This window comes from Theropithecus gelada, chromosome 10, assembly GCF_003255815.1.
Source record: "Theropithecus gelada isolate Dixy chromosome 10, Tgel_1.0, whole genome shotgun sequence".
Classification (NCBI taxonomy): domain Eukaryota; kingdom Metazoa; phylum Chordata; class Mammalia; order Primates; family Cercopithecidae; genus Theropithecus; species Theropithecus gelada.
Window position 1 is genome coordinate 26,987,995 of NC_037678.1, and position 17,733 is coordinate 27,005,727.

The window sequence follows — 17,733 nt, forward strand, 5'->3', positions numbered from 1 at the left end:
TCCTGCCTCGGCCTCCGAGTAGCTGGGACTACAGGTGCCCGCCACCACGCCCAGCTAGTTTTTTGTGTTTTTAGTAGAGACGGGATTTCACCATGTTAGCCAGGATGGTCTCGATCTCCTGACCTCGTGATCCACCTGCCTCGGCCTCCCAAAGTGCTGGGATGACAGGGGTGAGCCACCGCGCCCGGCCTTCAAAGTAACTCTTTTGTGGGACATATTTTTTATGTTTGGGGTGGGATGCTGGAGGTTAGGACTGGCATGGAGAAATGTCATATGAAAGTACTAGTGTGAGTGGTAGAAAACTTTTTCATAGGAGATGTATGAGCTGATCATAATGGGATCGGGAGTATGATGTTCCAATTCATTAAAAAAGGCTTGTTAAAATGAGAGTTCGAGTGACGAAATTTGTGGTATAGAGTTCTGGCATATATATGTTATGCAGTGCTCCTAGGAAGACAATAGTGGTTAGGGTGTTTATTATTTATTGTTTATTTATTTTTTGCCCTAGGGCGAACGTGGCTTTTATTTCCTCTCTTAGGGAAGGAGGGGAGGGGAGCTTTCCCAGGCACATCAACCTAAGGAAGGGGTGGTTGGGCCCCCAGCAGCGAGGGGCTGGAAGAGCTGATCATTTGGAAGAAAGGGTTTGTTCTTGTCCATTTCCTGGCCTTCAGCTGCAGGGTGTGCTGGCAGGGGTCACTCCCCTTGGGGCAGCAGCTCCTGCATCAGCGGAGGCAAGGAGCTACCTGCTGGTGTTCACAAAGAGGAGGGGGCAGGTGCCCTGAGTGAGGGAGAGAGGGGTGGGGTGGCCAACCCCAGGCCAACGTCTGCCCAGTATGATCACTTTCATAAGGTCTGGCTGGTGGGACTCCTCCGGGAAGGGCCTGAGGGGTCCCTTGGCAGTGCTCCACACAATGGCTGGTGCTTTTTTTTTTTTTTTTTTTGAGACGGAGTCTCTCTCTGTCGCCCAGGCTGGAGTGCAGTGGCTGGATCTCAGCTCACTGCAAGCTCCGCCTCCTGGGTTCACGTCATTCTCCTGCCTCAGCCTCCCGAGTACCTGGGACTACAGGCGCCCGCCACCTCGCCCGGCTAGTTTTTTGTATTTTTTAGTAGAGACGGGGTTTCACCGGGTTAGCCAGGATGGTCTCGACCTCCTGACCTCGTGATCCGCCCGTCTCGGCCTCCCAAAGTGCTGGGATTACAGGCTTGAGCCACCGCGCCCGGCCGGCTGGTGCTTTAAATGTCCATTTGGAACTGTGCTTCTTCACCGCCCACCCCTCTTATCTTCTGGACTACTGCGCAGGTGGCCCTGGTTGGCTTCCGTGGAGGGGGATCATCACTGGCAGAGCTGATGACCCCGGGAACGGCGGGCTGATCCCTCGGGGGTGTTTTGGTCACGGGTCAGTTTCGACACTCCATCAGGAATTTCCGGTGGTAGATGACTCTGGTACCTCCTGGAGAGGTGCTGAAGAGCATGCCGCTGGGGGCCGGTCATGCTGTATTCCCCGGGCGGGCCAGAGCTGCATGCCTTTGCCGAGCACCACCTGGCAAGTGGCGGGGATGGCCCGGCTTGGGGTCTGGCTGCAGCTGCTGTCCGCAGACATGGTCTCCTGTGCACTGCACCCGGAAACCTCTCGCGGCCCTCAGGGCATTTATTATAATGATATTTATATACTGTGCTGTAGGCAAATGGGCCTGCAGCATATTTGACATTGAAGCTCGAGACTAATTCTGATTCCCCCTCTGTTAGGTCGAAAGAGGCTCAGTTGGTTTCTGCTAGTATGGAAATAAATCATATTACAGCCAGAGCTCATGATGGTAGCAGCAGCCAGAGAAATTCTTGTGTTCCAATGAGTATATACAAATTAAATGAACCACTTATTAAGAGGACTGCTAGGAGGATAATAGCTAGAGTGACTTCATATGAGATTGCTTGGGCCACTGTGCGTAGTGCACCTATTAATGCATATTTCCAATTAGATGCTCATCCGGATCACAGGATAGAGTACACAGCTAGGCTTGATGTGGCTAATATAAACAGGAGACCTACGTTAACATTAACTAGAGAGTGGGGTATGGGCAGAGGGATTCATGTGAGGAGGGCAATACATAGGGCTAGAGTTGGAACAATAATGTATGGGGGTGTATTTTTATACATTATTGTACATTATACAACAATATGTTAAAAGTTTTATTGCATCTGTGACTTTTATTGCCGCGTGCCCCCTGACTTCCTGGTGGTGGTGTCCCCACTACTCCGAAGCTCCTGGGCTCCTGTGTCTCTTTCTCCCAATTCCTTTTCAGTCTAGTTCAGGCTCCATTCACCTGTGGATACTCCCAGTCTCTACTTCTAGAATCTTCCAGGGATCATTCTCGTTGCCTCTTCCTCATTCTGGACCCTGCAAAGCCCCTTTCATCAGGTTCTGCAATGCAAGTCCAGCCATGGGAATTCCCAGACATAATCCCTTCTCAGACAGGGTGTCTGTGAGGTGGTGCCACGGGGCACAGGCACACGTGGAAGAGGGAGACTAGGGTCACAGCTGCCACACCTTTGCCACAGGTCTCTCCCCAGTGTACTCCTGGGCCTCCTTAGAATCCTTGCTGCCGTAAGAATTGCAGGCTTCCTGGCCTTATGACAACACAAAGGGGAACAAGAAGTTTCCCTGGGAAACACAGGGTCCTGGGCCCATATTGGAGAGGGCACAGGGCCAGGGACTCTGGCCAGACATAGGCCCAGGTCTGTGGCTGGCCAGCTGCGGCTGTGGGGCCCTGCATGTGTCTCAACATGGCCCTGGAGCTCTACATGGACCTGCTGTCAGCACCCTGCCGTGCCGTCTACATCTTCTCGAAGAAGCATGACATCCGGTTCAACTTTCAGTTTGTGGATCTGCTGAAAGGTTAGCTCCCAGTGCTACCTGGCAGGCCTGGTCCTGGGGGAGGTAGGGCACACACATTGGGGCTTGTTTTTTTCTTTTTCTTTTTTTTTTTTTTTGAGACAGAGTCTGGCTCTGTCACCCAGGCTGTAGTGCAGTGGTACGATCTCGGCTCACCGCAAGCTCCACCTCCCAGGTTCATGCCATTCTCCTGCCTCAGCAGGAGGCATTTGTGTCTCTGGGAGTCTCAGTTCTCTCTCCCCTGGAGTCCCACAGCCTCATAACTTCCCTGCCCCTCCTAGGTCACCACCACAGCAAAGAATACATTGACATCAACCCCCTCAGGAAGCTGCCCAGCCTCAAAGATGGGAAATTTATCTTAAGTGAAAGGTAAGTCTTCCCCAGGGCCCTTGCACCATCTGTCTCTGCTCCTCCTGGGACACTCAGTGCGAGCATTTGTCTATTTCACCATGGAAAACCTCACACATACACTAAAGGAGAGTGAATACTAACTAATGAGGGGCATGAGGAACCCCACAAACCCATTGTCCAGCTCCGACTGTTGCCAACTTGGGGTCCATTTTACATCATTTCTGTTCCCCTGCTTTCCAGATACCCCATCATTCCAGTCATAAATGTTTAGGGGCCAGCACACACCTGCAATCCCAGCACTTTGGGAGACTGAAGCGGGTGGATGGCCGGAGCTCAGGAGTTCAAGACCAGCCTTGCCTGGACAACATGCCGAAACCCCCATCTCTACAACAAATATAAAAATTCGCCAGCATGGTGGCCCACACCTGTAGTCAGCTGCTCAGGAGGCTGAGGTGAAAAGACTGCTTGAGCCCGGGAGGCAGAGGTTGCAGTGAGCCAAGATTGAGCCATTGTACTTCAGCCTGGGCAACAGGGCGAGACCCCATCTCAAAAATAAAAACAAGTAAGTAAATAAATCAATCAAATGTTTAGGAACATACCTCTCAGAGATAAGAGTTCTTTAAAAAAAAAAAAAAAGCAACAGGCTGGGCAAGGTGGCTCATGTCTATAATCCCAGCACTTTGAGAGGCTGACACGGGAGGATTGCTTGAGGCCAGGAGTTCACGACTGCAGTGAACTCTGATTGCACCACTGCACTCCAGCCTGGGCTAGGATAGAGGGTAGGAACACTACATTACCATTAAGATACCTCATAAAATTAACAATAAGTCCTGGATTTCATCTAATGTCTGGTTCCTGTTCAAAACTCCCTGATTATCTCCTAAATGTTTTCTTGGCAGTTTGTTTGGATCAGGATCCAAACAAGTTCTGAATCTTGCAGCCAGTTGCTGTCTCTCCCGCCACTCTCTAATCGGTAGCTCTCTCCATGCCCTAACCTTTTTACCTTGGCAAGGTTGCTGTTGATGATAACAAAGGAGCACTTGTCCTGTGGAGGTTCCCACACCAGCCATCAATCAGCAAGGCCTAGGACACCCCTCCGAAGCATGTCTCCCCTCCGTCCCCTTCCCTCTGTCCCCATGACCTCCACCATTCCCGGACACCACAACCTTCCCGATAGTTGCTGGCCCTGCTGTCATCCATTCTGCCCCCTCGGGCTCACCCTCCATCCAGCACCAGAGAGATGGATCCTTTCATGCCCTGGCTTATATAACACCTAATCTGACGGATTAAGTCCATAACCTCCCTGCATCTCCTGGGGCTACCCTCTGTGGCCTCCACAGTGTCTCTTGCTGCCTCACCACTCCCCAACCACCCCCACCCTCCTTCCAGTTGCACCCACCTACTCTCCGTTCTTCAGATTCACCTTGCTGCCCTTACCCTGGTATTTCAGCATGTGTTTTTCTTTGTTGGTTTTTTGAGACAGAGTCTTGCTTTGTGGCCCAGGCTGGAGTGCAGTGGCACAATCTTGGCTCACTACAACCTCTGCCTCTCAGGTTCAAGTAACTTCTGTGCCTCAGCCTCCCAAGTAGCTGGGATTACAGGTGTGTGTCACCACACCCAGCTAATTTTTGTATTTCATTTTAGTAGAGACAGGGTTTCACCATGTTGGCCATGGTCTCCAACTCCTGGCCTCAAGGGATCTGCCCACCTTGGCCTCCCAAAGTGCCAAGATTACATGTGTGAGCCATCGTGCCCGGACTGTTTCTGTTTTTCAAAAAGGACTTGCTCCTTCACCCAAGCTGGAGTGCAGTGGTGTGATCTTGGCTCACTGCAGCCTCAGATTCTTGGACTCAAGCGATCCACCCGCCTCAGCATCCTGATTTGACATGTGTTGTTCCCCTTGCTGGCCTACTCTTTGTTACACCACCAGCCCCCAACTCCTACTCACCCTGCAGGGCTCCTTCCCTGCCCTTACTGACTGTCAGACAGACAGCCCTGGTGAAGGCCTTTCCCGGGGCCATTTGGGCTTCTCCTTGCTCTGGAAGCCCCAGCAGCTGGGCCCAGTCCACACCAGGGTAGTTGACGCAGTGCACTCAGGAAGGCAAGGGCAGTGCCCCTGACCGGCCCTTTCTGCAGTGTGGCCATCCTCTACTACCTGTGCCGCAAGTACAGCGCTCCATTACACTGGTACCCGCCAGACCTGCACACACGTGCCCGTGTGGAGGAGTTCATGGCTTGGCAACACACGGCCTTTCAGCTGCCCATGAAGAAGATAGTCTGGCTCAAGGTGAGCAGGATCACTTCCGGGGCCTGGGGACAAGGGCACAAGGGAGTCAGGGAGGCTGGTGGCCAGTGCTGGCCCTGTTGATTGCCGGTGAACTCTAGTGAGTAAGTCTCCCTCCCTCTCTGGGCCTCATTTCCTCAGCTCCTTCTCCTGCCTGCCTTACGGAGCTGTGAGGAGTGTGAACTGAAACAATGGGCATGAAAGAGTCTTATTAGGGTGAGGGGAAGGGCATACAGGAGCGGCTGATATGACTCACCCAGGACAGCATTCGAGGCATTTCATTCCGAACTAGAGAATCTCAGCGTCAAAAGGCCCACAGAAGGCCGGGCGCGGTGGCTCACAACTGTAATCCCAGTACTTTGGGAGGCTGAGGCAGGCGGATCACTGGAGGTCAGGAGTTCAAGACCTACCTGGCCAACATTGTGAAACACTGTCTCTACTAAAAATACAAAATTATTCACTGTGTGTGGTGATGGGCACCTGTAATCCCAGCTACTCAGGAGGCTGAGGCAGGAGAATAGTTTGAACCCAGGAGGTGAAGTTGGCAGTGAGCCAAGATTGTGCCATTGCACTCCAGCCTGGGCAACAGAGTGAGATTCCATCTCTAAAAAAAAAAAGAAAGAGAGAAAGAAAAAAGAGAAAAGGCCTATAGAAAATTGGAAGATGACAAATAACCAGTACATGTGTTCCTACTTCGAATTCTATGCCTGTGATAGGCATCACTAAACAATCACAGGATTTACACCTGCTGAGCTCCCCAAATCCTTGTGAACACATGGTTCCCAGCAACTTCCACCAATCAGAACTGCTACAAGAGGTGAAACTACTTTACGTCCTGGGAACTGTCCAGTATCTATCCAGCAGACAAGAGTACAGAGACCAGGCAGGGCAGGTGGCCCTGGAGTGCAGCCTCCTCTTCCCTCCTCTTCCCAACCCTGGCCAGTTGCTGATCCCAAAGATAACAGGAGAGGAAGTTTCAGCTGAGAAGATGGAGCATGCAGTGGAAGAGGTGAAGAACAGCCTGCGGCTCTTCGAGGAGTATTTTCTGCAGGATAAGATGTTCCTCACCGGGGATCAAATCTCACTGGCTGACTTGGTGGCCGTGGTGGAGATGATGCAGGTGTGGGTTGGGGTGGAGGAGGGTTAGACTTTGGGCAGAGGTGGGACTCCTCTGTGACCAGTAGGGCCATCACTTGAGGATAGGCTGGAGAGGCGGGAAAGGCAGGTAGAGCTGCCATGGGGGCTGTGGGAGCCAGGTCTGGGGGCCTGGACTCAATCTGGGGGCAACAGGAAGCACAGAATGTTATCAATCAGGGAGGATCACAGTTCTCCACATTTGACAAAGATTCTTTGGTGTGGGAGGAGCTGGAGGGTGAGCCTGGGATAGAGAAGAACACTGCATTTCCTGGTCAATCCACCAGCATCCCAGATACCGCCTCCTCTTGCTGGACTCTCCAGGAAATGTTCATTGGTGCCGTGGGGGTCCTTCTGGCCCTGCCTCGTTCCCAGAGCTCCAGACAGACAGCTATGGAGGACAGCTCTCCTGGCTGGGTCTGAGGGGCATCCACTGTGCATTTGGAGGCACACCTGAGTATGGGGCATTTATGTGGCCTCTCCATGCAGGGGAGGGTGACCAGTTCTGCCTCTCAAGACACTGGCCAGGGTCTAAACTGGCCATCCTACACACCAGCTAGGGCACTGCACACTGACCAAAGAGACTAATTTTCATATCAGCCAGAGCTATGCCCAGGAGGAGGCACCTGGGATCCTGGTGGCTTGGCCAGGAAATGCAGTGTTCCTTTCCTCATCCCAGAGATCTCTGGCTCATATGAAAATTAGTCTCTTTGGTCTGTTTGCAGTGCGGACCAGCACCAGGAAAAATCATTCTGGCCTGCCCCGAGGGCTCAGACATATGCTTTGCCCCCACCCCTTACATGTCACCCACCACCCACCCCTTCTTGGGCTTCCCAAAGACCTTGGGTGCAAAGCCAAAGTCCAGGGTAGACTGTCTTAGTGAACCAGCCAAACTGCAGGGTAGACTGCTTGCCAGGTCTCCCATTCTAGCCCCTGAGCCTGATCACAGTCGGAGGTTAAACATGGGGAAAAAAACCTGAGTTCTCTCCCTCATCCACATATACACCCCTGGGATAAGGGGTTTCCTTGGAAGAAGGCAGAATTCATGTGAGGTCGCAGGCTGGAGAAGTGGGAGCTGCCTGGGCCGGGAGCCCTCTCAGCATGGTCCAGAAGGCTTAGAGCAAGAAGAGCAGTGACCAGAGACCCTGGGGGATTCTGGATCCTCCATCCCCATGTACATCTATTACATAATCTGCGACCCCCTTGCTCAGGCCTTGGGGGTCAGCAGCCTATTTCTTTGCAGAGGCAGATGTTGGAGGCGGGGGCCTGAGGCTGTGGGAGAGGACCCAGGTGGGGCTGGTCCCCAGGCTCACCACATCTTCCTCTTTGTCTATCCACAGCCCATGGCAGCCAACTATAATGTCTTCCTCAACAGCTCCAAGCTAGCTGAGTGGCGCATGCGGGTGGAGCTGAATATTGGCTCTGGCCTCTTTAAGGAGGCCCACGATCGACTAATGCAGTTGGCCAACTGGGACTTTTCAACATTGGATCCAATGGTCACGCAGAGAATCTGTGAGTTTCGGGAGAAGTACTTGTGATCCTAATTGCAGCCATCCTGCAGGGCCTGGCTGGCTCAACAATCTGAGCCACCTTCCTTAAAGGAAATGCTAAAAAAGACACCTCTTCTTTGCCTAATAAAGAGCTGGAACAACCATCACAGCTGCTGAGCAACAGATAGTTGGCGTATGCACAGGGTCTGATGTGGGAGTGGGTGGTGGTTACAGATCCTTCCAGTTTCCAAAAAGAATTTTAAAAGTAAAGGGTTAAATGTGGCTACATTGTCAGTAATAATAGTTGGTGACTTCAGTACTCCACTTTCTTTTTTTTTTTTTTTTTTTTTTGAGATGAAGTCTCACTCTGTCACTCAGACTGGAGTGCAGTGGCACAATCTGGGCTCACTGCAATCTCCGCCTCCCAAATTCAAGTGATCCTCCTGCCTCACGAGTAGCTGGGATTACAGGCACATGCCACCACACCCAACTAATTTTTTTTTGTATTTTTCTCGAACTCCTGAGCTCAGGTGATCCACCCAGCTCAGCCTCCCAAAGTGCTGGGATTACAAGCGTGCGCCACTGCGCCCGGGCAACATAGAGTTATATTATCCAGCAACTCCATTCCTAGGTATATACCAAGAAGACTGAAGACATATGTCTAGACAAAAACTTGCACATGAACGTTCATCACAGCAATATTCACAATAGCTGAAACATAGAATCAATGCAAAAGTCCATCAACTGGTGAATGGATAAACACAATGTGGTGTATACATAAAATAGAATATAATTCAGCCATAAGAAGGGATGAAGTACTGTGATATGCTACAACATGGATGAATCTTGACAACATAATGCTAAATGAAAGAAGCCAGTCATAACAGGTGACATATTTCATTATTCCATTTGAGTGAAATGTCCAGAAGAGGCAAATACTTCCTGTCCACAGAGGTAGAAAGTAGATGAATGGTTACCAGGGGCTAGGAGAAGAGGGAAATGGGGAGTGACTGTTTAATGGGTACAGAGTTTCTCTTTGGGGTGATGAAAATGATCTAGAATTAGATCATTGTGATGGTGACAAAACTTGGTTAATATACTAAAAACCACTGAATTGACTTTAAACCAATTGAATTTTAAAGTATACTTTGAAAGTGTGGACATTATGGTATGTGAATTATACCTTATAATGAAAATATGATTGCATTGTTCAAAAGAGTATGGAAGGAAGCATACAAAAAATATGAAACATAAAGTATAGCTCTTTTTATTCTAAAGTGTAGAAATTGAACATTTTGTCTCAAGATATAAAACAAAAACAAAGAAAGCTAAAAGCCCTTCCATTTGGCCATCTTGGAGTAAGACCTACCGCAGTCCAGCACCTTTTACTCAGCCCCACAGCCTAGCCTATTATTTTCATGAAACCCTATAGCTTCCACTTCTGTTTGACTGTTGGGTGTAAAATTATGAGTGACCATATTGGGGGAAGGGAGGAAAACTCCCCATAAAAGCATATCCTGGGGGCCTGAGGACAGACGTGGGCCCAGGTATCAGAACGTGATATGCCTACTTGTCCCTATCTCATTGTCCACACACAGGGCTTGGAAGGTGGCCATGTTTTATATGACGTGAGCTCCAACCAACGAGCTGATTGGCTTCTTCAACAAGAGCCCAGGTAGAGATTGATGTCTAGAAGAGCCCATCAGATTCTAGGGAATCAGGCCTCTGGCAGTTGGGCACAGTGGCTCATGCCTGTAATCCCAGCACTTTGGGAGGCTGAGGTGGGCAGATCATCTGAGTTCAGGAGTTCGAGACCAGTCTGACCAACATGGAGAAACCCTGTCTCTACCAAAAATACAAAAAATTAGCCAGGCGTGGTGGTGCATGCCTGTAATCCCAGCTACTCGGGAGGCTGAGGCCGGAGAATCGCTTGAACCCGGGAGGCAGAGGTTGTGGTGAGCAGAGATCATGCCACTGCACTCCAGCCTGGGCAACGAAGAGTGAAACTCCGTCTCAAAAAAAAAAGAGAGAATCAGGCCTTTGGCAGTGGAAACTCCCCTGAGAAGATGTCATAGGGTCCTCAGGGTCAGACACAGAGAGAAGGAGACATTGGGACAGAGAGAAGAGTCAAGAAAAAAAACGTGACTTGCAGTCTGTGAGGAACAGGGTGGCCCCCGGTGGCCTCCAGCGCAGGTTCTGGATCAAAGCTCCTCGAAGTTTGAGGCGCATTTGGATCACCTGAGGATCTTATGAAAATACAGACTCTGTCTGATTCAGTAGGTCTGGGTTTAGGGGTGGGAGCCTGGTAGTATATTTCTAACAAGCTCCCAGGCAAGGCTGCTGCTGCTGCTGATCTAATGAGCACAGTTTGAGGCTGGACAGAGTGGCTCACACCCGTAATCCCAACACTTTGGAAGGACAAGGCAGGAGGGTCTCTTGAGGCTAGAACTTTGAGACCAACCTGGGCAACATAGCAGGACCTCATCTCTGAAAAACAAGAGAGAAGAAGAAGAAAAAGGAAAAAGAAGACCTCAACTAGAGTAGGAAGCAGCTAGGCCACATATCTCTTTAATGGAGAAAAGAGTTTTTTCTTGAGTAAATTTGAGTGTAACCATGTTCCTTGTTAATGACGGTAACTTTAAATGTCAAGAATGTGAGAGAGGCCGGGGCGGTGGATCACATCTTTGTAATCCCAGCACTTTGGGAGGCTGAGGTGGGAGGATCACTTGAGCCCAGGAATTTGAGGCCACCCTGGGAAACAAAGTGCAAACTCGTTTCTACAAAGTCAAAAAATCAGCCAAGCATGGTGACATGCTCTGGTGGTCTGAGTTACACGGGAGGCTGAGGCAGAAGGATTGTTTGAGCCCAGGTCGAGGCTGCAGTAAGCTAAGTTTGCACCACTGCACTCACTCTAGCCTGGGTAACAGCAGGACCCTGTCTCAGGAAAAAAAAAAAAACAAGAATGTGAGAGACCACGGGGAAGGTGTGGCCCTGGGGTAGGGGCTGGGAGATGGGAGACCAGCTGTTAGTGGCCCCATCGCTGCCCAGAGCAGACAGTGCCTTGTCCACCCTCGTGAGCTCTTCGGACTCCTTGGACAGGACTGGCTACACAGGAAAATGTGGGGACCCTTATTTTTAAATTGTTAAGAATGTCAAGATGGCAACAGCAAAGCTTTAAACCAAGTGCATGGCCCTTCGGCGTTGCAGGCCCACGAGGCAGGCAGACTGGTATTCACATCCTTGTATAGCCCCCTCCCCTTGAGTGTGGCTGGGGTCTGTGCTCTATTGCTTGGAAGCAAGGCTTATCCCTAAGCCTCATTTTCAGGGAGGTGGGTTTGAGAGCTATTATCCCACATCCTTGCTTGGTGCCCTGTGAATAAATCTTTTCTCTTTTGCAAAACTCGTATGATGTTGATTAATTTACTGTGAGATGCCAGGCATTGTTGGAAACTTCCGGGTAGGCCTCACAGGGCCTCAGCCATCTGGGGGAGGCATTAGCTGGACTGTAATAAATGCGACTTGGGAGGGAGAGTTCATTCCTTCATGAGGTGTGGGGCTGGCAGCCCCGCAGGCAGCCAGCTACCCTTCCTCTCTGGCCTCCATCCTGGGCACTGGGCCCAGGCACTGGGCAAGGAGGCTGCTGCACCACCTTTCTCCTCTTCCCTTTTATCGGGAAATATACCTGCAGCCTAGATTCCCAGAAAGGGGTGGTGAGGGAGCAGACATGCCACTGATTGACCCAAAGTTCTCCGGAGCCAACAGATGAGTGAAGAGGGCGTGGCCGGACTCAGGGCTCCTGGTGTGGTGCACCTCTGCAGGCTCAGCGACCCAGCAGTTCCTGCCCAACCCTCACCTAGCCCCAGCCGTTGCTGCCTGCCGCCCCCCACCAGCCATTCCTGCCCACAGTTCCTGTTCCTGGGCCTGTCTCCCGGGCTTGTCCCCAGGACCCGTTCCCTAGGTTTAGATCTGCCCTTCCACGCCCCACCCCATTGCCCCTGCCATGGGTCTGGAGCTGTACCTGGACCTGCTGTCCCAGCCCTGCCATGCAGTCTACATCTTCGCCAAGAAGAACGGCAACCCCTTCGGGCTTCCCATTACAGTCCAGCTAATGCCTCCCCCAGATGGCTGAGGCCCTGTGAGGCCTACCCAGAGGTTTCCAACAATGCCTGGCATCTCACAGTAAATTAATCAACATGATACGAGTTTTGCAAAAGAGAAAAGATTTATTCACAGGGCACTAAGCAAGGATGTGGGATAATAGCTCTCAAACCCACCTCCCTGAAAATGAGGCTTAGGGATAAGCCTTAGTCAGTGGAGCTGACTGAAGGTGGGCTGGGCAGCTGGGCCCAGGGGATATTGGCTGCGGATCCCCGCCTGTCCACACTGCTTTGCAGTCGGGCCAGGAATGCAGACTAATATGAAGAATCAGACTCTCCAATGTGGAAACTATTGCATAATTTTCTATTTTATTATTTTTACTTTTTGGAGACAGAATCTAACTCTATCACTCAGGCTGGAGTGCAGTGTCACAATCATGGCTCACTGCAGCCTTGACCTTCCAGGCTCAAGCGATCCTCCCGCCTCAGACCCTCAAGTAGCTGGGACTACAGGTGCCTACCGATATGCCTGGCCAATTTTTTATCATTATTATTACTATTATTATGGAGAGGAGGTCTTGCTGTGTTTCCCAGGCTGGCCTAGAACTCCTGGGCTCAAGCGATCCTCTTGCCTTGGCCTCCCAAAGTGTTGAGATGACAGGCATGAGCTGCCATGCCCTGCTGGTTGTCTATTTTAATCGAGGCTTTATCTTTGCTTTGTGAATACAAAACATTCTTCAAAATACAGGTTAAGAGAGGGCAGAGCAGGTGCAGAAGGAGGGTAGGGAAATGGAATGGGGCCAGAATATCTTCATTGCATGTGCTTGAAAAAAACTATGAAACTGCCTCTTTGTTTCCTAAGTAAAATAGTCCCTGTCTACCCCCGCCTGTGCCTCTTCCACTTTTTTATTATTTATTTATTTATTTATTTTATTTTTTTTACAGTGTCTCACTCTGTAGCCCAGGCTAGAGGGCAGTGGCATGATGCCGGCTCACTGCAGCCTTGACCTCTCAGGTTCAAGCCATCCTCCCAACTTACTGCTCCCAAGTAGAGTAGTTGGGACTACAGGCACGCCACCGCGCCCAGCTACTTTTTAAAAATTTTATTTGGTATGTGTAGACACGTGATTTTGCCATGTAGACCAGGCTGGTCTTGAACTCCTGAGCTCAAGTGATCTGCTTGCCTCAGCCTTCTAAGGTGTTGGTATTACAGACATGCACCACCATGTCTGGCCCTGTGTCTCTTCCACTTTTATGCATTTCTTGGCATTCTTCTGCCTTTTCTTTTTCCTGCATCTGACTTGCTCTATCCCATTGGGGTTCTCACCCAGCTGAAGGGGCTACTCCTAGAGGCTAGAGGCGGGAGGGCCCTGTGGCAGGGCAGTAGGGAAGGCCAGCACCCTCACCCTGAGCTCCAGTGTTTGCTGGTCTGGCTGGCATAGAGAAATGCAACTGAAGCAGAATTCAGTGGAGGAGGCAGGGCTATAACTGGGCAGTAGGACAGACAGCAGAGTCAGAGCCCCCTGGGCAGGCCAGAAGGAGGCCCCTGCTCAGCTGACTCTTCCCAACTGCTACCCTTGGTACAACCAGCGTGAGCCACCTGCTGCAGAACAGGGGCTGGACACGGGGGTAGTTTGTGGAGGGAGAATGGGCAGAGGTGTGCATGTCCATTCAGTAGAAGGGCAAAGAGGCCCACATGTAGGCCTATGATCAGACTGGAGCCTGGCTCGACTGAGGCCCTCCAATCCAAACACATTAACCAGTCACCTAATGCGGCCTCCAGCACTGGCCTGGAGTGCTAAAGTGAGTCAGACCTGGGAACCCCCAGTGGGGAGGCAGCCTTGAGAGTTTCGCATAGGAAAGGAAGAAGAGCTGAGCCACTGGAGGCTGAGTGGCTGAACGGGACAGGGATTCCTAGCAAGAATGAGGTTGGTCTGAGGGTTGGGAACGTGTCTGGCTGGGGCTCTGGGGTATTGACAAGTCACCCAGCCTGGTCAGAAGGGCCTAAGTCACCAGCTGGGATAGGAAGCTGAATCAAAGGGGGCAAGCCTAGAGCTCAGGGAGGAGGCTGGAGGGGTCTGACCTATGGATGGAACTGACTGGGGGTGGGGTGTGAATTACAGCTCCAGGGAATTGTCCTTGACCCATGTTTCAAGGAGCTGGACACAGGAAAGGTGGACCTCTGATGGGGTCAGGGTCTGTGATCCAGTGACTAGCAGAGAGGCCTCCTCTTCCCTGATGCCTCCCAGACAGGGGCCTCAGAAAGCTAGTGCTGGGATTTTGGGGTGTGGGTGGGCAGGGACCTCAGATAACTCAGGGTTCTCCCCACTCACCTCTCTGATCTCGCCTGCAGGCCGGCATCACAGCGTTGCTTTTGCCCAGGTGAACCCTCTGAGGAAGGTGCCGGGCCTTGAAGGATGGGGACTTCACCTTGGCTGAGAGGTTACCGGTCCCTGGGCTGCTGCCAGGCCTTGTGGGGCCAGTCAGTCGTCTGTCTGTTCACTGTTGATGGCTTGGATCATGGACTGTGGGCCCTGCACCAGCCCCAGGGTGAAGAATGGGCTGAGGCAGGCAGAGGTGCCTAGTGTTGAGAAGGGCTATAGAAGTCCCCTCCTGCATTGTACAAATGAGGAAACTGAGGCTGGAGGAGGGGAGGGACTTGCAGAAGGCCAAAGGGCCCAGTCTGCTCCAGGCCTCCTCACCACCAGCCCAGCCCTCTGAAGGAAGGAGTGCTAAGTTTCGAGGAGCGGCTGTACCAGGCATCTTAGTGCTACCATTTTGCCCACAAACCCTGTGGGGCAAGTACTGTTTCCCTGGAGAGTCGAGGGACCACTCAGCAAGCTTCAGTGGCTATTTGCTAAACACTCACCAGGGCCAGACCCCATTTCAGCCCTGGGACTTGAGCAGCGAACGTGTCTACGCCCTTCCCCTCATGGGATCACATTCCATTAATACAAGGGGGAGCTGACAGTAACCCATGTAAACATGTAACATATCAGATGTGGATGGATGCCATGGAAAAAATACACAGGGTTAAGAGTGGGGGCATGTGTCGTTGAGTAGGATGTTGAGGGAAGACTCCCTGGAGGAGGTGGCATCTGAGCAGAGAGCTGTAGGAAAGCACAAGGCATGAGGGGAAGGGTGTTCTGGCTGGAGGGAAGAGTGAGGGCGAAGGCTCCAGGTGGGCCAATGCGTGGGGTGCAGTGAGCAGAAAGAGCAGGTGGTCAGGACAGAGGGTAGCATGGGACACTGGGAAGGCTTTGGCTCTTACCACAGGTGGACTGAATCGCCAGAGGGTTTTGAGCAGGGGAGAACTGTGATCTGACTTACGTCGTAAAGGATCCCCTGGCAGGGGTGAGAAAGCTACTGCAGTCATCCAGCCCGCAGTGCTGGAGCCCCAGACCAAGGTGGTGGTGGTGGTGCAGGGTTGGGGGGCGGGGTGGTGGTCGGTTCTGATTTTTCTTGAAACTCTAACTGCAGGGTTTGCTGAAGGGTCGGAGGTGGGCAGGAAAAATGAAAACCAAAAACGGCTTCCAGGTTGGTGGCTGCATGGTGGCGTCCTTTACCCAGGCCACGCCGTGCCTCCGTGGTGGAGCTGGATTCACATTCAGAGCCTGGGATCACTGGAGGGTCCGACACCCACAGAGGCATGATGAGCTCTGGGGGTCAGACTGCACAACGCTTCACCATAGGTGGACAGGGGATGGGACAGGGTGGGAAGCAATGCTGCCATGTCACCTGGAAGGCTCTCCCCTGCTGGCCTTGCTCCTGGCCCTGTCCATGCTTTGGATATGTCGGGGAGATACCCAACTTGCTCTCATTCTTCAGACTCACACTGGGTGCCCCTTCCTCCTGGAAGCCTTCCCTGATCCCCTGCTGAAGTTCATGACATTTTGTTTCTTACTTCCTGCCCTTAGTTCAGATGATAGTCTGGCCCCGTGGAGGGCTGTGTGACCCTGGGCAGTTACCTAACCTCTCTGAGGCTCACGTTTCTCCTCTGCATCATGGGGATAGTGAAAATGCCCCAGAAAATGCCTGAAGAGTGACCAGGGCATGTCTTCTGCCCCTGCCATGTCCCCTCAGTGTGGCTATCTTGCTGCATATGAGCTGCATGCACAAAGCGCCTGACCACTGGTATCCCCAGGACCTGCAGGCCCGCGCCCGCGCGCATGAGTACTTGTCATGGCAGCACACGGCTCTGCAGAGTAGCTGTTGCTGGGCCATGTGGCAGAAGGCGAGCCATGGAGGGCAGGGACACCTCCCAAGATGCCCAAGGGATGGTGCTTTCAGTTTACAAAATCCTGTTTAGACCTGAGACGAAATCCTGGAATACCAGAGACTGCCTAATTCACTCAACTTGTTTCATAGAAGGGAAACCAAGGACCAGAGCCAAAGAATGATTCCCCTAAAGTGCCTTAATTCCAGAGCTATGAGCAGTTAATCCTATGCTCTTTTGCATACTCTAGGTTGCCTGGGAATCTTGCCTTAGGGGTAGAAAACAAACAAACCCTCACTTTGCTACACACATAATTCCTAGATGGAGAAGTATTAAGTGAAAAAAGTCAAACTAGGAAGAAGTGAGGAGACATTTCAATAAATGTTCATCTGATATCTGGGTATGAAAGGACTTTCTAAGCCTCAGAACAGTGGGAGAGCTCAACAGAGAAAAAACCAATACACGCCAGCTGCGGTGCTCATGCCTGTAATCCCAGCACGTTGGGAGGCGGGGGGCGGGTGGATCACCTGAGGTTGGGAGTTCGAGACCAGCCTGACCAACATGGAGAAACCCCATCTCTACTAAAACTACAAAATTAGTCGGGTGTGGTGGCGCCAGTATGCCTGTAATCCCAGCTACTCAGGAGGCTGAGTCAGGAGAATTGCTTGAACCCGGGAGGCGGAGATTACAGTGAGCTGAGATCACGCTATTGTACTCCAGCCTGGACAACAAGAGCAAAACTCTGTCTCAAAAACAAAACAAAACAAACAAACAAAAAAACATATACAGGGACATCTTGTGTAAGAAAAAATTGATTAAACATAAAACAAGCAAAAAACTGGGAGGGATCTTGGTAAAAGATATGTCAGAAGAAAGTAATGTTCTTTAGGATGCTCTTAGAAACCCGTAAGACAGGCCTGGCGTGGTGGCTCACCCTTGTAATCCCAGCATTTTGGGAGGCCAAGGTGTGCAGATCACTTGAGGTCGGGAGTTTGAGACCAGTCCCGGGCAACACGGTGAAACCCCATCTATATTAAAAATACAAAAATTAGTCAGGTATGGTAGCACACTCAGGAGGCTGAGACAGGAGAATCACTTGAACCTGGAAGGTGGAGGTTGCAGTGAGCTGAGACCATACCACTGCACTCAAGCTCCAGTCAGAGCGAGACTGTGAAAGAAAGAACGAACGAACGAACGAACGAACGAACGAACGAACGAAAGAAAGAAAGAAAGAAAAGAAAGAAAAGAAAAAAAGAAAGAAAAGAAAGAA

General features: G+C 51.3%; 1 protein-coding gene and 2 pseudogenes across 1 annotated transcript; 2 read left to right on the plus strand and 1 right to left on the minus strand.

The window, feature by feature from the left end:
* Positions 1 to 1,233: 1,233 nt before the first annotated feature.
* On the minus strand, positions 1,234 to 1,601 carry LOC112632545 (annotated as a pseudogene).
* Positions 1,602 to 2,782: 1,181 nt separating this feature from the next.
* Positions 2,783 to 8,314, plus strand: LOC112632541 (glutathione S-transferase theta-4-like). The gene is made up of 5 exons (XM_025398214.1): positions 2,783 to 2,894; positions 3,173 to 3,260; positions 5,379 to 5,529; positions 6,470 to 6,646; positions 8,001 to 8,314. Exons 1-5 carry the CDS (start codon positions 2,783 to 2,785, stop codon positions 8,196 to 8,198), a joined length of 726 nt encoding a protein of 241 aa, XP_025253999.1. The 3' UTR covers positions 8,199 to 8,314.
* A 3,836-nt stretch (positions 8,315 to 12,150) lies between these two features.
* The window catches only part of LOC112632387, a 6,346-nt pseudogene continuing 763 nt past the window's right edge, over positions 12,151 to 17,733 (plus strand).

Coding starts and splice junctions, on each gene's coding strand:
- LOC112632541 (XM_025398214.1), top strand. CDS start 2,783: ATGGCCCTGGAGCTCTACATGGACCTGCTGTCAGCACCCTGCCGTGCC. Junction 2,895..3,172: donor GTTTGTGGATCTGCTGAAAG/GTTAGCTCCCAG, acceptor TGCCCCTCCTAG/GTCACCACCACAGCAAAGAA. Junction 3,261..5,378: donor AAATTTATCTTAAGTGAAAG/GTAAGTCTTCCC, acceptor CCCTTTCTGCAG/TGTGGCCATCCTCTACTACC.